The 23,038-nt window shown below is 44.7% G+C and overlaps 2 protein-coding genes across 9 annotated transcripts in view; both read right to left on the bottom strand.

Annotated features, from left to right (window-relative positions):
- Window positions 1–7,593, bottom strand: part of Dym (dymeclin) — a 305,354-nt gene extending 297,761 nt beyond the window's left edge. For 4 of the 7 annotated variants that reach the window (XM_052742554.1, XM_052742561.1, XM_052742558.1 and 1 more), the window contains exon 1: window positions 7,348–7,592. The gene's annotated coding sequence lies outside the window, so the exon portion shown is untranslated. Of the gene's footprint in view, window positions 1–7,124; window positions 7,312–7,347 lie in introns of those variants that run through there. The other 3 variants (XM_052742555.1, XM_052742562.1, XM_052742557.1) reach the window with 3 other exon arrangements.
- Window positions 7,594–16,644: 9,051 nt separating this feature from the next.
- CUNH18orf32 (chromosome unknown C18orf32 homolog) lies at window positions 16,645–22,697 on the bottom strand. Of its 2 annotated transcripts, none has more exons than XM_052742553.1 (3): window positions 22,468–22,697; window positions 17,877–18,067; window positions 16,645–17,315 (listed from the first exon to the last, which is right to left on the bottom strand). In XM_052742553.1, exons 2-3 carry the CDS (start codon window positions 18,039–18,041, stop codon window positions 17,250–17,252), a joined length of 231 nt encoding a protein of 76 aa, XP_052598513.1. In that variant the 5' UTR covers window positions 18,042–18,067; window positions 22,468–22,697; the 3' UTR covers window positions 16,645–17,249. The 2 variants fall into 2 exon arrangements, with proteins under 2 accessions (XP_052598513.1, XP_052598512.1); XM_052742552.1 differs by having other exon boundaries at window positions 17,877–18,064; window positions 22,468–22,695.
- Between the last annotated feature and the right edge of the window lie 341 nt (window positions 22,698–23,038).

Raw genomic sequence — 23,038 nt, 5'->3', positions numbered from 1 at the left:
TCTACAATACACTGTTTCATGAACCGAGAACAGGATACCATCAAAAAAGAAAACAATTTCAAGTCTAGGGAAGATGGCTCAGTCACTAAATTGCTTGCCACAAAGGCATGAAGACTTGAGTTCAGATGCCCAGTACCCACTGAAATGCCAAAGGCAAGAGTGAATTCCAGTGCTGGGGAAACAGACAGGTAGGTCCCTGGAGTTCACTGGTCAGCCAGTCTAGAAAATCAGTGAGCTCCAGGTTCCATAAGAGATGCTGGCAAAAAGTACAAAGGAAACTGGTTAAGATACCAAACATTGACCACTGGTTCCATATACACACGATGCACACAGGCAGAATCAAAGAATAAAAAAGGACCCTAAAATTAAAAACAATAAAAAGCTGGGTGTGGTAGTGCCCTTTAATCCCAGCATTCTGGAGGCAGAGGCAGGTGGATCTCGAAAAGTGTGAGGCCAGCCAGGGCTACTTGATGAGATCCAAGTCAGCCAAGGAAACATACCAAGTTTTTGTCTCAAGAAAACAAAAAAACAAAACAAAACAAAAAACAACAACAGGCCGGGCAGTGGTGGCGCACACCTTTAATCCCAGCACTCAGGAGGCAGAGGTAGGTGGATCTCTGTGAGTTCGAGGCCAGCCTGGTCTACAGAGTGAGTTCCAGAAAAGGCACAAAGCTACACAGAGAAACCCTGTCTCGAAAAACCAAAAAAAAAAAAAAAAAAAAACAGAACTAGCTGGGCAGTGGTGGTGCACGCCTTTAATTCCAGGACATCCAGGACTGTTACACAGGGAAACTCCATCTGGGGGGCGGGGGGGAAGAGAAGAAGCCAGAGCAAGGGCTAGGAGTGGTGGCTCACACCTTTAATCCCAAGCACTTAGGAAGCAGAGGCAGATGATTTCTATGAGTTCAGTCTCAAAAAAAAAAAAAAGAAGAAGCAGCAGCAGCAGCCAGAGCACAAACTGAAACTGGGTGCTTTACAGAGAGACTTATTACACAGCAAACATTTTATTTATGTTTGTTTATTCATTTATTTTTTAAGACAGAGCCTACTATACAGCCCCGCCTGGGGTGGAACTCACGATGTAGGCCAAGCTGACCTCAAACTCACAGAGATCTGCCTGCCTCTACCACTGCCGGAGTGAAGGCATGTGGCACCACACCCAGATAGAACATTCTCACTCCAAACATTATAGCCATATAATCCATGTATCCCTACCAGACCTAGACCAGTGAGCCCCACTCTTATGTACTGATGAACCCAGTCCAGAACCATCTAGTGAATGCCAGGTGCCCCCAAAGCACCTCACACTCAACACCCCAATACTGAAGTGAAGAGATATCCTTCTTCCGTCTACCTCCACACACCTAATCATGTTTCTATGTCCAGAAACATGAATGATTAGACAGACATATAAATAATTGATTATAGATTGGTTGGCTGATCTTAAAAGTGTCTCCATTTCACTCTCCAGGCAACATAAAGTAAATGTGAGTCCCATTTTGCTGATAAGAAACTTTCAAGTCAAAAGGGTTGAATATGTAGGTGTGGTGCCACATACCTACAATTCCAGCACTCAGGAGGATCTCCTGGAGTTAAGGTCGGTCTTCTAGGCTGCATCATGAGTTCAAGACCAGCTTAGGTGACAAATTAAGACCCCATCTCAAGGGGTAAGTGGTTAATGACTCACCACAGCAAACAGATGACAGCTGGGTGCAGATTCAGAGGTGTCTAAGTGTGTAGATGAGTCTAGAGGCTGCAAACAGAAAACTACCCACCAAACAAGGCGGAAGAGCTGACTGCCTGCAGCCTCTCCAAGCCTTCCTTCCATTTGCTAACAGAAACTGCCTTTCCTTTTTTTAATAATTTATTTGTATTTTATGTACAATGGTATTCTGCCTGCATGTACATCTGTGTGAGGGTGTCAGACCCCCCGGAACACGAGTTATAGACAGTTGTGAGCTACCAGGTGGGTGCTGGGACTTGAACCCTGGTCTTCTGGAAGAGCAGTCAGCACTCCCAACCACTGAGCCATCTCTCCAGTCCTTCCTTCCATCTGCTAACAGAAATTGCTTTTCTAACCAGACATATTCTAACTAAAAGATACAATGGAGTCTCCTTCTAAGTAGACAGCCACCTCTTGGCACCCCCTCCCTGCTGCTTGGATATGTTAGCTACAACTCCAGCAGTCCTCCTAGACCCAAAGATCAAGGTCTGCATCCTAGGAATGACGAAGAAACCACCAGGCCCCAAGACAGTGGACTGCCATATCTCCAGACTCCGGTCCAGTAAGAGATACATTAGTAACATGTTGGAGGCTGAGGTAGCTGCTGCAAAATCAGAACAAGTTTACGTTACACAGTGAAAACCTGTCTCCAAAAAATAAATAAAATTTAATGACAAACTCACCCCAACGAGAAATGTACTATCAAGGGTGCTGCAGAGATGGCTCAGTGGTTAAGTGATCCTCTTCTAGAGGATCAGGGTTCTGTTCCCAGCACCCACATGGCAGCTCACAACCCTCTACAGCCAGGTCCAGGGATCTGACGCCCTCTTCTGGCCTCCCCAGGCAGTGCATGCTCATGGCACACAGACATACAAGCAGACTAAACTCCATACATAGTAAATAAAAATAAATAAAATCTAAAATAAAAATTTTTTAAAGAAATATACTATTGTATGACAAAGAAAAGATTTGACAGTCACTTCTAAAGGGCATAGTAGCACACAACTTTAGTTCCAGTATTTGGGAGGCAGAGGCATAAAAACCTCTGAGTTCAAAGCCAGGCTGGTCTACATCCAGGCCAGCTGGAGCTACATGGTAAGACTCTGTCTCAAAAAACATGCAGACTATTTACCAGCACATTAAGTTTGGAAAATTAAGCTCTATTTTAAAAATAAGAGATTATGCAGGGTGGTGGTGGCACACACCTTTAATCCCAGCACTCATCAGGCCCGGAGCCCTTCGTTCAAGGCCAGCCTGGTTTACAAAGTAAGTTCCAGGACAGCCAGGGTTACACAGAGAAATCCTATCTCCAAATCTCCTTTCCCTAAAAAATTACTAGCGAAATTAAGCTTGAAGACAAGAGCAGATACTCATAACTGCCACTGCCTCCCTGTCAAAAGGTACACTACGGCATGTCACCAGAGAGCCAGGTGCCTCACCCAAGGACAGCAGACCTCCTCAGCTCATCAGCAATGTGGAACAGAACAGCACGCTAGAGGACTTCTGCAAATCCTTTCCACCTCTGTCCCAGGAAGAAGAGGAGCCACTGCCACCTTGTCACTCTGCTTTCTGGCCCACAGCACTCACCCCTATACAGCTGAGTCATAGTACTTGAGAAAGTACTTCAAGTCCAAACGTCCCAGCAGCAGCTCAACCTAACTGCAAATATTCTCTCACTCTGCCTGCACCCTCCTATTCCGCTGAAGTAGGGGTGTCTCAGAGAATCCTTGTCTTCTCACTTGTACATGAAAAGAAGCACCACCAGAGAGAGAGAGAGGGGAGAGAGAGAGAGAGAGAGAGAGAGAGAGAGAGAGAGAGAGAGAGAAAGCACACTCTGATTACAAGTATCTAACATTTTTAAAAACATAAATATAAAAGAGACCAAAATGAACAGCCTGGGCTATGCAGTCAGACCCTACTAAGGAAGGAGAGGGGAGGGGAGGGAGGGGGAGGGAGGGAGGGAATGAGGAAGGAGAAACTTCACATGGTGTTAGATAGCTTTATGCTTACTCACTTTTCCAGCTCTCCTTTACCGAAGTGCCACTGCCAGTGCCACAGGTATTTCTCAGTCCTTGTTTACAATCCTCTCTGCTCTAACCAGCCCATCACCTGCATCCTGACTCAAAGGGAGTACTCCCACTGCAGCTGGGGCAAAGAAAATAACACAGCAAAACAGTCCAAAGCATGCTGAGATTGGCAGAATATCAGCCTCCAAAGGCGTCCACATTTTAGCTGTGTAACTCCAGATAATGTTACCTCCAAAAGGGACAGCCATAAAAGCAGGCACAGGGGCTCAAGTCTGCAATCCAGCACTTCGGAGGCTGAGGCATAGGATTTTTTAGTTCAAGGGAAGCGGAGAGACTTCAGAGATGTGACTGAAGTAAAGACATAGAAAGTGGAGGCTGGGGAGATGCTCAGGCAGTGAAATACATACCACACAAACATGACCCAACCTCAGATTCCCCACCTTCATATAAAAATCAAAAATAATAATCTTTTTTAAAAAAACAAGCACGCTATTTGAAATTAACCTGGATTATCCCTATGAAACTGATCCAATCACATGGATCCTTATGTGAAGGCGTTGTTTTTAACCCCAGCACTTGCGAACAGAGGCAGATGATGGATCTCTGAGCCTGGTCTACAGAGCAAGTTCTAGGACAGCCAAGGCTACAACAGAGAAATCCTGTCTTGGGGAAAAAAACAAACAAACAAACAAACAAAAAAGACAGTCAATGTTAACAACATTTCATTGTTATACAAAGAACAAGCCATACTGATTGTTAAAAGTGGAACTGAGGAGTAGCAGGAACTACTGGAGAAGCAGGAGGCACTATGGTTTTTTGTTATTTAAGGACTATTCTGAAGCCATTTGAGTGACCAAGGCCTGGGAACACAGATTCAGGTCACCCCAAATTCCATGTTCCAATGTGGAATGATACTACAACATTTCATCAAGTGAAACACGGATATGTTTGTACTGCCCGGTCCCCTCCTATCACATGGATCCAAAGACAGAAGTACTCCATGAAACATAATGTGTCTGTACTGCCCGGTCCCCTCCTATCAGATAGATCCAAAGACAGAAGTACTCCATGAAACACGGATGTGTTTGTACTGCCCGGTCCCCTCCTATCACATGGATCCAAAGACAGAAGTTCTCCAGTTCTTGCCCAACCCAGTGCCCCCTTGCAGTGCACTCAAGAAACCATCCTTCTACAAAGGTAAATAAAATCTAAAAAGATGCCAACTCTTAAAAATAATGTCCTTCCAGATATTGATGACATTGAGAAGCCAATATTATAAGTATGCTCGTAGTATTATATCAATATTAACAGAAGAGTAATGGAGCTCAATCTCCAGCAGGCATTACTGAAATGCTATACTTAGGATTACTTAGGGATAACTATGAGGGAGAACATGAGCAGGAAGACAGATGAAACTAAACTGGCATTGTCAGAGTTGGTCATGGTATGTAAGAATACATATCTTAGGGGCTGGAGAGATGGCTCAGCAGTTAAGAGCACTGGCTGTTCTTCCAGAGGTCCTGAGTTCAATTCCCAGCAACCACATGGTGGCTCACAACCATCTGTAATGAGATCGGGCACCTTCTTCTGGCCTGCAGGCATGCATGCAGACAGAGCACTGTGTGCATAATAAATAAACTAAAAAAAAAAAAGAAGAATACATTATCTTAGTTCAATATTTGTTCTTTTTTTCTTCCTCATGATGCTGAAGATCAAACTCAGGGCCTTGTACATGCCAGGCGAAGATTCTACCACTGAGTTATACAACTCCAGTGGTTCTCAACTTGTGGGTCCCAATCCCTTTGGGGGTCAAATGACCCTTTCTCAGGGGCACCTAAGGCCACTGGAAAACACAGGTATTTACATTATGATTCCTTCTCCCCCCTCCCCACCCCCAGAGCTGAGGACTGAAACCAGGGCCTTGCACTTGCTAGGCAAGCGCTCTACCACTGAGCTAAATCCCCAACCCCTAAATGTGTTACTTTTTTTTTTGGTTTTTCAAGACAGGGTTTCTCTGTGTAGCTTTGCATCTTTCCTGGAACTCACTCTGTAGTCCAGGCTGACCTTGAACTCACAGATATCCATCTGCCCCTGCCTCCCAGGTGCTTGGGATTAAAGGTGTGCACCACGACTGCCCGTACATTATGATTCCTAACAGTAGCAAAATGACAGTTAGGAAGCAGCAGTGAAAATAACTTTATGGTTGAGGGTCACCACTACATGAGGAACTTATTGAAGGGTCACAGTGTCAGGAAGGCAGAGAACCACTGATCAACTTTTGTCACACCTATACACAAAGCAACAAGACCCTGACCAAAAGGAACAACAAAGACTGCTTAACATACACGTTATAAGTCAGACTTCTTTTTAGTTTTTCAAGACAGGGTTTCTCTATGTAGCCCTCACTGTCCTGAAACTCTCTCTGTAGACCAGGCTGGCCTCGAACTCACAAAGATCCACCTGTCTCTGACTCCCAATGCTGGGATAAACCACTAGGCTAACCCAGACAGACGTCTCAACAGCTCGATCCTCTTCCTATTAACATTATCCTGGCTCAACTCTGTTTCTTAATAACCTTGCAACTTCTGGTTTCATCCACTATACTTCAGTCTCAACTCCTGCTCTACTTACTAACTTTATGAGCTTAACCAAGTCCCCCAACCTCTAAAATGCCAGTTCTTCATCTTCCAGATGAGGATATTCATCCTTGCCCAGTTTCTCTGAGTTGCCAAGAAGATTATCTAAAATGAAAACTCAGGAGCAAAACAGTAGTTCTAGAAACCCATGAGCTTCATCCTCTGCAGCTATCATTCACCTATTTGACAGACTGTCTTCCTCGACTGAGCGAGCCCTCAACTCAGGCATAAGCATCTGGTTCTGGCAAGGCTACACAGCTCCCTACCACCTCCCCTTGCATCTCCTCTCTAGACCTTCAAGGCTCCCACGCCCTCTGCCCCCAGCCAGTCTTTGCTAGCCCTATTACACTCACCCCCTCGCTGCTGTTCAGTCTTTCTATCACTCCACTTCCCTCAAACCCCACTTTGGTCCCTTTTCACCCTTCAGCTAACACCCAATGACTCAAGCAAATCCGCCAAGGCAGAAAATAGACTGATGGTTGCAGGGAGTGAAGGAGGGAGTAGGAGCGACTGCTAATGGGTACAGATCTCTTTCGAGGAGGTAAAAATGTTGTGGGATTGCTGTAAGGTGGCACGATCCCGTGAACAGACTTAAAAGCTAGTAAGCTGTACTTTAATGGTACTTCCAAAGCATGCATTTTATAGTATAGAAGGATATCGCCAATAAAAATGTGTCTGTCAGAGGCTCAACACGCTACTGCTCGCCCTGCCCATCACACGCCCATTTGTCCAGCCAACCTCGGCCGAGTGTCCGGAAGCTCTCGCCGTTCCGGCAACCCCTAGGTCCCGGAGGGGCGACCGGGGGTCCCGTGCACTTGGTTCTGCACAGCCGGGCGCCGAGGGCCCCCGAGCTCCGCGCAGCCCGGGGCGGCCCAACCTTCAGGGGCCGCAGCCCTCCGGCGCGCGGCCGGTCACCTCCGGCTCAGTCCCCGCGGGGCGGTGCCACGCCAGGGAAGCCCACCTGTGTCAGCGGCGCGGACTCCCCTTCGAGCCGCGGCGGGCGGGCAGCCGGGAAGCGGGAGCGCGGGCGCACAGCGGCCCCGGTGTGCACGCCGCCGGCTCAGGCCTCCATGGTTCCGCCGCTGAGCGGCTCCGGCTCCGGCTGAGCTCCGGCCCCAGAGATGTCGGTGCGGAGACGCGGGGGCCGGGGTGAGAAGAGGGAAGCGGCTGAGGACGCGGCTAGGAACTGAACGGCCGGGCGCGCACCAGCAGCAGGCGGTCCCGTGGCACGCCAGACGCGTGGGCTTCTGGGAAATGTAGTCCTTCTGGCGTTCCTTCCTCCTAGCGTCTCCCCGGCAACCACATAGCCACGTGGCAAAGTGTAGATGCCTCAAACTCCAGGCTCCTGGGAGCGAGAGCGCCTGCACTGGTAATTTAATTGAGGTTAAGGCCCCTGTTCATTCCTGCTGGATAACCACACCAACGTCGAACAGATCTTTTGCGGACAATGAAGAACTGAAAAATAAAATATTTTTAACAGAAAGATCTGGACCCTTCAGCAATATAATCAGGATGAGTCCCACCAGAATGAGAATCAATATCGTGTAGTACCAAAAGTATGGTATTTGCCTGAGTGGCTAAAGAAGGATTGTTCCGAGTTCGAGGTCAGCATGGGCTGCATAGTGAATGACAAGCCAGCCACAGCTGCATAGCAAGAGCCTGTCTCAAAACAAAACAAATAGTATGGAATTTGAACGTGTAATCCCAGTACTTGAATGGTGAAGACCATTCTGCTATATAAGGAGGCCAGCCAGGCTACACGAAACACTGTCTTTATAAAAAAATATGGAATTTTAAGTCAAATGACCTGAGGTCACCAAATTAACACCTTTGAGTATTTTACTTTCCCTCATCTAAAATATGTACATAATTGCAGCCATTGTGGTAACAACCATTCACGTTATGGACTGTTTCCTATGTGCTATTCACCGGTATTTTTATTTTTCTACATAACCCTATGATCCATCCCTGGTGCATGAGCTGACTGTTTGGAGCCCACTACCTATGGTGGGACACCTCCAACAGCCTTGATGCAGGGGGAGGGGCTTGGACCTGCCTCTACAGAACATACCAGGCTCTGCTGACTCCCCATGGGAGGCCTTATCTTGTTGGAGGAGAGAATGGGGGTTTGGGGAAAGCTGGAGAGGCAGGAGGAGGAAAGAGAGGGGGATCTGTGGTTGGTAAGTAAAATGAATAAAAAAAAAACTCCTTAATAAAAATAAATAAATAAATAACCCCATGAAACAGCTATCACTATTACTTCCACTATATAATCGCCATGTGCCAACATTCTCTGTAAAGTGCTGTATAAATATTAGACTTCACTTTTCCATCTATTTATTTATCGGGAGGAGCAAGTGCATGCCGAGGAACAAGTGGGGAGGATGGGGAACAACTTGTGGGAGTTGATTTTCTCCTACGCGTATGGAGCCTGGGAGGGATTCAGGTCATTGGGACTGGCCACAAGCACCTTTTCCGGTTGAGCCATTTTGCCAGCTTGGACATTCTTCTACAATATCAATGGCCAGTAACTTCACTGAGCTTGCCGAACAGCAAAGCAAAGCCTGCGGATCTAGCCAAAAAGAAGAAGGCACACTTGCCCAGCCATTGGAAAGAATGGTACAGATGTCTACTGACTGGAAAGCGTGTTTGTGAAGGTAGACATAGTGATTCACACCTGTAATCCCAGCAGTTGGGAAGTAGAATCAGGAGGATCAAGGTCATTCTTGGCTATAGAGTAAGTTCAAGGCCTCAAGGCCGGCCTGGGCTACCTGAGACATTCTCTTTTTCGTTTTTTTTTTTTTTTTTTTGAGACAGGATTTCTCTATGTAACCGTGGATATCCTGTAACTGGCTCTGTAGACCAGGCTGGCCTCAAATTCACAGATAACCACATGCTTCTGCCTCTCAAGTGCTGGGATTAAAGGCATGCCCCACCAGTGCCTGACTGACCTTATCTTAAAAATATATATTAAAAAAATAGGGCTGGGGAGACTAAGGTGCTAGAGTGAGTGAGGACCTCAGTTGGAATCCCCAGAACTCATGTAAAGCTGTGCAGTAGCACATAGTTGTAATCCCAGCACTCCATGAGCCAGACGGAGGATGGAGATGTAGAATCCACAGAAGCGCCTGGACTAGCTAACATGGAACACACAATGGCAAACAAGAGACCCTGTCTCAAACAAGATAGAAGGCAAAGACTCCAAGGTTGTCCTCTGACCTCTACATGTTGGGAACAGGCAAAGCACCGTGTCCTGAGTACCGCCATTTTGATTTCAGACTTCATTTTACCTGTAGGGTGAAACAAAGTTCAAGTTCCCAGGCCCTGGGGCAGTTGGAGACTTTCCAATTGCTAACCCACCTCCTCCTTAAATAATAGAAATAGTCTGTTACACATCTTTAGTTCTCTAAAAACATTATGGCTGTTCCTAACAACAAAAAGAACCAGTGAATCTGATTGTTTGGACTGAAAAGCTTACATTCTGTGGGGATTGACAATGATGGAACACACAGGGAAAGCCCCTAATCTTTGAATCCTGATTGGTGGGAAAATTGTAACTGTGACTTATTATAAAAGAAAAATAAGCTGAGCATGATGGTACAGGCCTTTAATCCTAGCACTGGGGAGGCAGAGACAGGAGGATCTCTGAGTTCAAGACTATCCTGGTCTACAGAGTGAGCTCCAGGACAGCCAGGGCTGTTACACTGTTTTGAAAAAAAAAAAACCAAACAAACAACAAATAAAAGAGAGAGAGAGAGAGAAGGAAAGAAAGAAAGAAAGAAAGAAAGAAAGAAAGAAAGAAAGAAAGAAAGAAAGAAAGAAAGAAAGAAAGAATGGAAGGAAGGAAGGAAGGAAGGAAGGAAGAAAAAATCAGGCTATGGTAGCTCATATCTATTTCCCTATCCAGCCAAGAAGCAAAAGAGGGGTGCCAACTCACTATTTGCTTTCTCCTTTTTCTCTTTTATATTGCATGCCCAGCCAGGTGGTGGTGGTGCATGGCTTTACTGCCAGTACATGGAAGGCAGAGGCAGGCAGATCTTTGAGTTTGAGGCCAGCCTGGTCTACAGGGCAAGTTCCAGGACAGCCAGAGCAACACAGAGAAACTCTATCTCAAAAAAAAAAAAAAAAAAATAGTGTGCCCTTCAATCCATGGAATGGTGCCACCCACATTCAGGCCAAGAATTGAGTTAATCCTCTCCAGTTAATCCAGGGTTCAGTTAATCCTATCCAGAAACACCTGAACAGACATACACAGGGGTATGCCTCAATCTTCTACGTGATTCTAAGCCAAACAGACACAGATAATGAACAATCATGAACTGTTTGCATTGTGCTCTAGACTTGGTCCTGTCCTTGTGTTGCGTAAGGACTCTTGTGGAACTGCAGGCTTTACACACAGTCAAAATGTGCTCAGTTACCGTGAAGGAGAAGAACAGCTGGCGTAGCTTAGTTCCAGCCCCAAAGGAATGGCTTTTGAGCAAATATAGATTTTGAAAATTAACTAGCAGATTCAAATCTTCAACATCTTCACAATGGAATTTGCATCTGCAGATATAAAGGTGCATTCCCAGGTATTAAAACAAAACTCCTCTGAACCAACGCAAAGTTATTCCAGAAGTAATACTAAATACCCCTGCAACCTTGCAGGGATCAATACTTCCCAGTCATCAGATCACCTTGGCTTTGAACTCATGGAAATGTCTATTTCGTTTCCCTAGCTGATATTGTGCCAATGCCATGGTTTTTGTGATGTTCTCCTTTCCCCTGTGTTAGAACGTCTAACTTTACCCTGTTTGGGTCAGAGAGTGTATTTTGTATGATAGCTGTCATTTCTTTTTAATTTACTGAGGTTTGTGAATGGAGTCCTGTATATTGGAGAGAGCATGCATTTAAAGAAAAAGCCAATGCTCTCATTGTGTCTGTTATAGCCAGGCAGCTCACTGTATTGCTCAAGTCTTCTGTGTCCTATCTGGTTGTTCTATCCATGAGAGATGGTGGGGTTGGTTGGTTGGTTGGTTGGTTGGTTGGTTGGTTGGTGGTGTCAGAGACCAAATTCAGTACACACTGGGCAAACACTCCACCACTGAGCTGCACGTAGATGATAGGGTACTAGGGCCTCTATTATTGCAAGAACATTTATCTGTGTCCCAATTCTTTCAGTGTTTGCTTCATACACATTGATGGTCTATTATTAGATACAATCACATATTTCTTTTGTAATATCCACTGATCTTCAAGATACATGTTTTCTTTTTCTTTTCTTTTCTTTTCTTTTTTTTTTTTTTTTTTTTTTTTGGTTTTTCGAGACAGGGTTTCTTTGTGTAGTCCTGCCTGTCCTGGAACTCACTCTATAGAACATATTTTCTTTAGGAGGCGGAGGTAGCAGAAATCAAAGTTCAAAGCCAACTGTGGCTAGTAGTAAACACTGGTAACCCCAGCACTTGGGAGTTGGAGGAAGGAGAATTGGGAATTCAAAGTCATTCTCAGCTAGGTACAAAGCCAGTTTAGGTTACTTATGACCCTGTCTCTTAGCTGGACGTGGTGGCACATGCCTTTAATCCCAGCACTCAGGAAGCAGAGACAGGACGATCTCTGAGTTCGAGGCCAGCCAGGGGCTACACAGAGAGAAGACTCTGTCTCCACAAAAGAAAACAAACAAAACCAAAACCCAACCACATGACCCGAAAGCTTTGCTTATTCTCCTGTGCCTTGGAAACATACCACCTGCTCAAAGCAACTGCATTCTAGTTTTCTACTGTGCAAGCGACACCGAGACTGTCCCCAGATGTCTTCCTGTTCTTTCCTGTTGTTGTGTCACAATACTCTGACAAAAACAACTTAGAGGAACCTTAGAATGCCCAGAGGCAGTGGCAGCTGGGTCTGGTTCGAACACATCTATAACCCTAGCTTGGCCAGAATGTGCAATGTTCTAGGTGCAATCTGGAGGACTTCAAAAGCAAACAAACCCAACAACTACAAGCCAGGCATCATTTTAAAATGTCCAGCTGGGGGCCTGGAGGGATGGCTCAGTGGTTAAGAGCACTGTGGGCTGCTCTTCCAGAGGACCTGGGTTCAATTCCCAGCACCCACATGGTGGCTCATAACTGTCTGTAACTCCAATTCTAGGGGATCTGACACCCTCACACCAATGCACATAAAATAAAATGAAATAAATGGCCAGCTGTATTGATTCATATAATAGTCATGAGAACATTTCAGAATAGGTATGTTATAGTTTCAATGTATGTGTCCTTCCAAAATGTGCCTGTGAGAACTTAAATCCCAGGGTGATGGTATTTAGAGAGGATGCCTTCCAGATGACAATCTCTAACTCTTTTTACAAACAAATAATCTAGGTAAAGATTTGAAAAAAATAGTACTGCATAGGTGTGGAGTGATCAGATCTAGTAACTTGGGACCTTGAGCCAAAGGCCGTAAAAACTTATTTCAATCACATTAGATCATGCTTTATTTTAAAGTTTAACTTTTATGTGTATGGGTGTTTTGCCTGCATGTATGTCTGTGCACCACTTGTATGTCTGGTGCCTGAGACCAGAAAAGGGCATCAGATTCCCTGGAACTGGAGTTAACAGATGATTATGGGCCACCATGTAGGTGCTAGGAATTAAACCTAGGTCTCTGGAAGAGTAGCCAATGCTCTTAAGTGCTGAGACATCTCTCCAGTCATGTTTCACAGAAGGATTTGATTGCTCAATAATGATGATGCTAGTCTTACTCAGCAAAGTGAATGTCCCAGAAGCCAGCCTCATGAACTAGGCTTTATGCCCTATGTATATTGTTCTGTGTGGTTTTTTTTTTTTTTTTTTTTTTTTTTTTTTTTTACTTTTTGTGTGTGGAGCAGTGGGGTGTGACTTCCTGGAGGACACCTTACCCCAGAGTCACTAGATGTTTAAAAAGGTCTGAAGCTGCCTTTCCAAGAACCACTAACATGTCACAGGAAGAGATGCCTCTAATTTGGTGAGTTAGCACCTGGTCATTCCTAACTGAATTACAGTTGTTTCTACTCCCAAACTTTTAGCAATGTCTTACAAGGCACCATGGGAGGAGGAGGACATAAAGACACCAGCCTGTGAGAGACACAGCCAGCTGCCCTCAAGGGAACTGGGGCAAGGTCACCTAGATAAGCAGCCCTGGGAGGGCCTTACAGAGAACAGAGGCCGGAGAGGCTCTGCAGAGGAGGAAGGGAAGGACATGGAGCCCTAATACAGCTGGGAGAATCAAGCCCCCAAAGTGGACTGCTGGTATCAGTTATATAGCAACTGAAGGCAGGGGAGAAGCAAAGACCTGAAGGAAGAGGGGCCATGGCCAGCAGCCTGCAGGGACCACCTGAACTGAAACATTACACCAGGGGCTAGCAGACGGATCTGATGAAATGTCTAAAAACTCTTGGTTGGCCCTCTCCTCTTCCCCACTCTACCAGATCTGACAGCTTTTTCCTGATTAGTCCTATTTGTGTGCTCCGTGTTCATCCAATCAGGGCCCAACCGGGCCTAACTGACACCAACTGGTACCCTATAAATCTGGACTTTGGAGGTCTGCAAGGATGGATCAGTAGTTAAGAGCACTAACTTACTCCTGCAGAGTACTGGGGTTCAACTCCAAGCACCCACATGGTGGCTCACAAACGTCTGTAACTCCAGTTCCAGGGGATCCGGTGTCCTTTTCTGGCCTTCTCAGGGTCCAGGCATGCAAATGATACTCAGACATACACGCAGACAAAACACTCCTACACACTTAAAAATACAAATGTCCACCCACCCCCCCACAACACTTGATCTTAAATTTTAACTATTCTGGTGGGTTCTCAATGTGGCTCTAATTTGCATTTTCCTGATGAAACATATCACTAATATTTGTGGGCCCACTTTCTTCTTTCATGAAGTATACTGTTTCTGTGGATGCCTTCTCACACATCCAGTTTAGAGTATGAAATGACTATGCTGAGTGGCTCTTTTTTCCTTTTGTTTAAAACAGGGTCTCACTCTGTAACCAAGGATGACTTTGAACTCCCAGAGACACTCTAACCAAGGATGACATTGAACTCTTGAGGCACCTATCTCAAGATTCTAAGTGCATATACCAACACCCCTAAAAATGCCTTATATTTCAGAATTACAAACTATATCAAATTTAAAAATCAGTTTAGCACAAGGGCACTAATAGATGGAGACCATATAATTCAGAGCCATAGTGTGTTCCTAAGTATGATATTATAGATAGATGATAATAGATGATACTAAGTAGCTAGATGATGCAGACAGAAATGATAAATGGTACTGGTTTTCCTTAGATTATTTTGTGTGTATGAGTGCTTTGCCTGCATGTATGTATGAGCACCACATGCATCCCTGATGTCCAAGGGATCTGAAGAGGGCATCAGGTCTAGCTGAACTGGATTTGCTGATGGCTATGAGCCACCATGTGGGTGTTGGGAACCAAACTTAGGTCTTCTGCAAAAGCAACAAGTGTTTTTAACTGCTGAGCCCCAGTGGTACTGGTTTCATGAATGGTTCCATAACCAAGGGGCTGAAAGCTGGCTCATGGAACTCATACAGCTTTCTTGGGCAGACAAGCAAATAAAGGAACAGAGATGTGGAGGGCAGATGGAAGGCATCTATCCAGCAAGCTCACCAATAGATTGGAAACCAGGCATAGTAGTGCAGGCCTTTAATTTCAGCACTCAAAAAGATGAAGCATGTGGATTTGTGAGTTTGATACCAGCCTGGTCCAGGCCAGCCAAGGCTAGAGAGACCCTGTCTCAAAAAAAAAAGGTTTGGAAGCATAGTTAGTATAGTAGAGCATGTATGCAGCATGCTTAGGGTCCTGGGTTTAATCTCTAGCATCAAATCCTCCAAAAAATGTATTCAGAGGATATATAAAAGTATAAAACAGCTAGAAGCAGGAGAGATGGCTCAGTGGTTAAGAGGCTGCCCTTCCAGAGGACCCAGGTTCAAGTCCCAGCATCCACATGTCAGCTTACAACTCTAACTCTAGTCCCAGAGAATCCATCATCCTCTTCTGGGCTCTTCTGACACCGAAACCCATCTGGTCTACATACAGGTAGACAAAACACCTATTCACGTAAAATAAAGACAGATTTCAAATACAATAGGAAGTCAGTCTAAAGTTTATAGCTCAAAACTTACCAGGCATAATATTTGGGAATATGAAAATAAAACCAAAGGCGTGAGCAAATCCATTGGCGACTAAGGACATTATAAATCACTTTACTTCAAGGCTGGAGAGATGGCTTGGTGGTTAAGAACATTTGCTAGAACCAATTCCTAGCACCCACATGGTGGCTCACAACCATCCATAGGCACACAGAAGATGCACATACATGTATACACAGATAAAACACACATAAAAATATAATAACCTGCTGGGCAGTGGTTGGTGAATGCCTTTAATCCCAGAACTCAGGAGGCAGAGGCAGGAGGATCTCTGAGTTCAAGGCCAGCCTGGGCTACAGAGTGAGTTCCAGGAAAGGTGCAAAGCTATGCAGAGAAACATATATATACATCATACATATATATGTATAATAACCCATCCAAATTTAAAAAATAATTTTTTTTTTTTACTTCAAAGCAATGAGCTGGCCATGATGGCACACACATGTAATATAGCACCTGCATGCAGAGAGCACGGAAGTTCAAGGTTATCCTTGACTACATAGGTCAGCCTGGACTATCTGAAACCACTTCAAAAGAAGTTAATTTAAAAATGATGTGCAGGATGGGTGTGGTGGCACACACCTTTTAATCCCAGGACTTGGGAGGCAGAGGCAGGAGGATCTCTGTAGAGGGATGTACAGTGTTGTGGACCGTACCCAGGGCTTCAGGTTAAGCAAACACTTTGTCACTAGGCTAATCTCCAACCCTTTTTGCATTTTTAAATTTGACACAAGATCCCGCTAAGTTAGACACAAACTCACACTACAGCAAAGGCCGGGCTTGAACTTGGAGACCTCAGCCCCCTAGGTAGCTGGGATTATAGTCTTCAGGCACAGGATTGGCTTTATCCCATCATCGTTCAAGTGAAGCCCACAACCAGACCCCTAGCTGCTTTAGGCATAATCGGGCCAGTCAAATCCTTCCTGTGGATTCACTCATTGTGGAATGTTGACTTCTGCTTAACCACTGTCTAGATGACATCACAGGTCTAAGAGTCTGCTTTATTAGCCTGATCTTTTTAAAAAAATTACATTCAAATATGAAAAGACAAAAAGAAACAAAGAACAAGTTAAACTGAATGTTTAATGCATTTGTAGGAATAGAAGTACAGCAGAATTAGAATTTATGTGATTGACATTGATGTTGATATTACATTTTTCAAAGAAGCTTCCCCTAGTTCCTTCTTTTCCAGTTAACCTGGAGCAATAACTGTTCCTAAGTATCAGCTCTCCATTGTGCTGGACAGCAATTACATCTTTCACACTTCATCCCATCGACTGTACTGTTTTACAGTTAGACTCATCCCCTCAAGTCACAAGAGCCCACAGGAAGCAAAAACAGCAGCCAAATTTATGCGAAACAATGCAAAGGCCCACGGACTTCAAGTTCTGAGTGTCTGCTCACACAAACCTTCTATTTATTCATATTAGTAAAATGGAATAACAGAAATAAAAGCTACCTTAATGAAAAGAAACTCAGGGTGAGGTCATTAAATATAACTACTTACACTTTTAATATAAATATCATTTACTTCCTGATCAGTATCAGATAGCTAGCTAAACTATTTATCTAGAATCCTGGTCTCAGAGAAAAAAGGCAAGAGACAAAGAAGGTGCTTCATATTATCGGGTCCATTTGAAAACAGCCAGGGGCTTTCAGGAAAACCGCGCTAGTCTTTCTTTTTATCAGAGACCTCTATTGGTCCTTTTGTGGGTAATCCAATGGTATCTGCACCCTAAAATGGAAAAAAAAAAAAATCAAGAATTATTATAACAAAAAGGCACAGAGACAGACAACAAACTTCAGAATAAAATGATTTTGTTTCCAGAATTATGTGGTTAACTAAATTAACACAACTGAACAGAGTCAATGCAATAGGCACCAATGCTGAAGACTGGAGCGGTCTGAACATCCACTTTCACACCAGGCCTGGGGATGGAGCTCATGGTAGAGTGCTGCCCTGGTGGGCTCCTGATCCTGGGTTCAATCCCCATTTCAGGTGGGGGAAAGTAAGATCCTCAACCAAAGCCGTAAGGCCAAAGGACAAACACATTAATCAGAAGCCTGGTTTAAAATCTTCTGGTTACTACATTACTGAAATTGAGACAAACACATTAAAGCTACCAATTCTTTTTTGTTTGTTTGTTTTTCTTTTCCCCAACATTTATTTGTTTATTTAATTTATTTATTTTTTTTAAGCTACCAGTTCTAAAAGCTCACTCTTCCAAAGCCAAGGGCTTCCGGTTACCCATACCACTCTCTCTCCTGCCTGCCTCGGGCATTTAGAGGGTCTTACCTTGCAGTCTACTTTGCCTGTATTTTTAGCACTGGATTCTTGTATAGCTTTTTTAGGCCAGAGACGACTGACCACAGGGGAAACCAGAGGGTATAAGTATGGCTCCAGGAATTTTTTGAAGATCCAGAGCAGCACTGGAATAACGATACAGGGAATGCACACCATTGTCCCAGGCTTGAGTTCCTAAACTGCTGACAGAAACAGAGGGAAAAAAATAGCTTATCACAGATAACAGATAGGAAGATTTTATGGAAATACTATTTCTACAGGGGGTAGAGGATATGCATAAAAATATTTGCAGCCGGGCGGTGGTGGCGCACACCTTTAATCCCAGCACTCGGGAGGCAGAGCCAGGCAGATCTCTGTGAGTTCGAGGCCAGCCTGGGCTACCAAGTGAGTTCCAGGAAAAGGCGCAAAGCTACGCAGAGAAACCCTGTCTCGAAAAACCAAAAAAAAAAAAAAAAAAAAAAAAAAAATTTTGCTTAAAGCAAAGGTTTCTAAACCAAAATGCTGCTATCTGCAAGGTAAAGGAACAGGTAACATGAACAGTGAGATGCCAGCATTTAATTCTTTCCCATCACTGTTGCTGTCTACGAGTTGGAGGCCAACCTAGGGAGTTGTTCCAGTTCCTGGACAGTCAGGGTTACAGAGTGAGAAGGTATTTGTTTTTAGTGGGTTTTTTTTCCCCTAAAGGAAAAAAATATTATTTATACTCAAATATAGGGTGCACTTAGTGTAGATTATATAAGGAACTGATAATTAACATTAAGTCAATGGGCCAGGCAGTGGTGGTGCACGCCTTTAATCCCAGCACTCAGGAGGCAGAGGCAGGTGAATCTCTGTGAGTTTGAGGCCAGCCTGGTCTACAGAGCGAGATCCAGGACCACCAGGGCTACACAGAGAAACCCAGGCTGTCCTGGAACTGGAACTCTTCTTGTCCAAGCCTCCCAAGTGGTGAATTACAGGTGTTACTAGGTAGATCAACTTTTAATTTATTTTGTTGTTTTAAGATTTACTTATCTATTTTATGCGTATTGGTGTTTTGCTTGTATGTATGTCTGTGCATCATGAGTATGCAGGGCCTGTGGGGTCCAGAAGTGAGCCACCATATGGGAGCTGGGATATGAACCTGGGTCTCTGGAAGAATGGCCCCTGCTCTTAACATTGAGTTTCCTGTATTCCTTTTTTAAGGATATAACTGAAGGTGTGTTGGGTAATAAGTAACATTTTATTCAGTATTGTGCTGGATAGTTTTTTGGCTTTTTTTTTTGTTGTTGTTTTTTGATTTTCGAGACAGGGTTTCTCTGTGTAGTTTTGGTGCCTGTCCTGGATCTCACTTTGTAGACCAGGCTGGCCTCAAACTCACAGAGATCCACCTGGCTCTGCCTCCCGAGTACTGGGACTAAAGGCGTGCGTCACCACCGCCCAACCATGATGGATAGTTTCATGTCAACTTGACACAAACTAAGTCATCTAAAAGGAGAAACTTCAATGAAAAAAATGCCTCCAGTCAAGCATAGTGACCCATGCCTTTAATCCCAGCACTTGGGGAGGTAGAGGCAGGTGGATCTCTGTGAGTTCAAGGCTAGCCTGGTCTATATATCTATATAGTGAGTTCCAGGATAGCCAACACTTTGTAGAGAGACCCCGTCTCAAAAAAAAAAGAAAAATAGAAATGTAAAAAAAAAAAAAAGTCTCCATAAGATCAGGCTGTAGGCAAGCCTGTAGAGCATTTTCTTAATTAGTGATTGACGAGGCAGGGCCAAGCTCATTGTGGGTGGTGCCATCTGTGGGCTGGTGGTCCTGGGTTCTGGAAGAAAGTCAGTTGAGCAAGCCCTGGAAAGCAAACCAGTAAGCAGCATCCCTCCATGGCCTCCGAATCAGCTTCTGCCTCCAGGTTCCTGCCCTGTTTGAGTTCTTGTCCTGACTTCCTTTGATGATGAACAGTGATGTGGAGGTGTAAGTCGAATAAATCCTTTTTTCCCCAAGCTGCTTTGGTTATGGTGTTTCATCACAGCAATAGTAATCCTAAGATAAGTATTATTGTGTAAGTAAATTGTGTGTTTCTAAAGGTTAGTACTTCTAATAGTCTTTTCTTTTTTAGACAGAATCTCTCACCACGTAGCCCTTGCTGTCTGGAACTCTCTATGTGGACCAGACCTGCCTCTGCCTCTCCAGTTCAGGGGTTAAACACAGCCAGCCCTTTTTAGAGTTCTTGATAATTAAAAATCATATTGACAAATTTGATTCTGAAAATCAACTATGTCTTAAAAGAGACAATACTTGTTCTATTAAATCAAAAGATCTCTTAAATTTACAAAATAACCTCTTAGGAGTAGGATTTCAAGATAGAGGATTAATCTATTTCATTTCTGTTTCTGTGACAAGTACCCAACAAAAAGCAACTTAAGAAAGAGGGTTTAATCTCACTGCAGTTCCAGGTGAGTCCATTACTGTGGGAAAGCTGAGGGAGAAACTGAAAACATCACCTCTACAATCAAGAGCTGAGAGAAAAACCACAAGGATCTCAGCTAGCTTTCCCCTCCTACACTGTTCAGGACCTCCTGCCTAAGGAATTGTGATGCCCACAATGGGCTAGGTCTTCCATATCCTTTAACAATCAAAATAATCACTTACAGATATGTTCACAGGCCAAGTGATTTGGATCATTATTCATTAGAACTCTCCTCCCAGGTAATTCTAAGTTGTTTCAAGTTAATAATTAAAACTAAGCGCCGGGCGGTGGTGGCGCACGCCTTTAATCCCAGCACTCGGGAGGCAGAGCAAGGCGGATCTCTGTGAGTTCGAGGCCAGCCTGGTCTACAGAGCAAGATCCAGGACAGGCACCAAAACAACACAGAGAAACTCTGTCTCGAAAAAACCAAAATAAATAAATAAATAAATCAGTCAATTAAGCTCAGTGATAGGACACTTGCCTACATCCTGCTAGACCTGTGGTTCTCAAGCAATGGGTCAAGTCTGCCCGCCTCCCCACCACCCTACCCGGGGTCAACCGGCTCATCACAGGTGTTGCATGTCAGATATTTACATTATGATTCCTAACAGTAGCAAAATTAGTTATGAAGTAGCAACAAAATAATTTTATGGTTAGGGTCATAACATGAGGAACGGCATTAAGAAGATTAAGAACCACTTGTTAGATCCTCTGTTCACTTAGCACTTACAAAAACAGTCAATTAGCAGGGATTCTTTTTCCACATTTTTTCAGGAATCTTACTTTGGTCGCAGATGTTTAGAATCTGAGCTGGAGATGGCTCTAGGTCTTGCAGCCTTCTAAAGGCTCCCCAGCATACACTTTACAGACTGCACGGGGAGGCTGCCTTGATCTGAGACCTGCATCACTTTCTAAAAGATGTTTCTTGGAAAAAAAATTACTGAACCAGACTGTGCCTTAATTCCCTCACGAGAAAAATGAAGAGGACAATAGCACCCAGCTGACAAGAATGCAGTGTGCATTGCACAGTGTGACTGTAGTGTAAAATAGAAATGTCACAAAACAAAACAAAATAAACCAGGCTTGTGATCTCAACTATGAGGGAGGCTCATGAAAAGAGCCGCATACATTGGCCTGGGCTACACATCGAGTTCAAGGCCTGCATCGATAATTTAGGAAGATTCTATCTCCAAATGAAAAAAAAAGTTTGGAGTGAGTGGGGGGATGGGGGGAGGGGGCAGGGCTGGGGATGTAGATTGGAAGAGCACTCACCAAAGTGGGAACCTGTGCACAACCAGAATTCCCAGCCAGGAATGGGTAGGTCATGCCTTTAATCCCAGCCCTTGGGAGGGGAAAGGGGGGATATACCTGTGAGTTTTAGGTCAGCAGGACTACATAGTGAGAACGTGTCTTAAAACAAAATATCACTTTTTACCTCCCGCCCCCCCAAAAAAACCCTGATAATTTTACAACTCCTCTTCAGGCCCCTGTCCTCCCCATCCATCTTTTTCATTCATATTTTTTGAGTTTTTCCTGTAGTTGGTGATTTAAAAATTCCTACATATTATGCTCTAAATAAAACCCCAAGAAACGTGCCAATAACTACACCATATTATTTACTTATCCGACAAGGTCTCACCATGTAGCCTTGTCTGGCCTTGAACTCAGGAGATCCACTGGCTCTGCCTCCTTTGTGTTGGGACAAAAGGTGTGCACCACCACTCCCGACTTCCATATTATGGTTTTTATAAAAACTTTTTGGATCTCTTAAGTAGAAAGCTAATAGTGAGTGAAAGCTAATCGTGTTGTCTCTTAATCCTAGTAACTTTTTTTTGATAGGTGTTTTATTTCATACTGTAGGAAGTGCAGTGGAAATGTCTAGAAGATGGTAAGGTAGACTACTATTTTAACTACTATCCAAGCTGCCAAAGAGAGCAAAATGGAATCTTTCACTCAACTTGGTCTTGGAAGACAATGGAAGTGAGAGAGGAAAGGGCTAGGGATCCCGAGAACAGCCTAAGGAGAGCTGCGAAGTCACCTCCCTTGAAGGAACCGAGAGGAACAAGGGAAATCAAAGACAGCGCTCACAAAGTCGGGAGACAACAAGGGCCAGCGGCACAGAGAAGGGGCACTCACCGTGCGGGTCCAAGGATGACGACCGAACCGCCGCCACGGAAGGGAGGGAGGAAGACACCGAGGTCGATGGACGAAGGCCGGTGCCGAGGGCAGGCTGCCGGCGCACCGCACAGCACCGTCCGGGACCCCGGACAGCGTCGCAGATAGAGACCCGACGCGCGAGCTCCAGCCCCTCCAAAAGCTCACTCACCACCGAGACGCCCAGAGCAATGTCCGCACTTCCGGGAGGCTAGGCTGCTAACAGCCAATGATATGTCGAGGAGCTGACAAAGGCGGATGCGTCAGACAGGGGACGCGCAGAACGTAACGGTGACGTGCACAGATCTCTGCGCCTCCAGTATAGGCAAGGGTGGGGCTGTGCGCAGAGCCTAACTTCCCAGGCACCTGACTGGCTTCTGACTGCATCCTGCTGGGCTGCAGGGGACTCAACAGTCACAGCTAAGGCCCTGGCACGAGTGTTCTCAGGCTCAGATTTGCTAAACTAGTGCACCTTTTTGGGTTTCCACACATGAAACACTCAAGACTGGTCTTGAAATCACGGCTCTTATGTTCTTCCAGAAGATGGGATTCT

This window comes from Peromyscus californicus, unplaced genomic scaffold, assembly GCF_007827085.1.
Source record: "Peromyscus californicus insignis strain IS unplaced genomic scaffold, ASM782708v3 Scaffold_17__1_contigs__length_78620276, whole genome shotgun sequence".
Taxonomy (NCBI): Eukaryota; Metazoa; Chordata; class Mammalia; order Rodentia; family Cricetidae; genus Peromyscus; species Peromyscus californicus.
This window is presented reverse-complemented; position numbering and strand designations above follow the sequence as displayed.

Bases quoted from the DNA above. Each gene is read 5' to 3' on its own strand.
- CUNH18orf32 (XM_052742553.1), bottom strand. From the start codon at position 18,041: ATGGTGTGCATTCCCTGTATCGTTATTCCAGTGCTGCTCTGGATCTTC. The intron at 17,316-17,876 runs GTAAGACCCTCT...TTTCCATTTTAG, and splicing joins CAGGCAAAGTAGACTGCAAG to GGTGCAGATACCATTGGATT.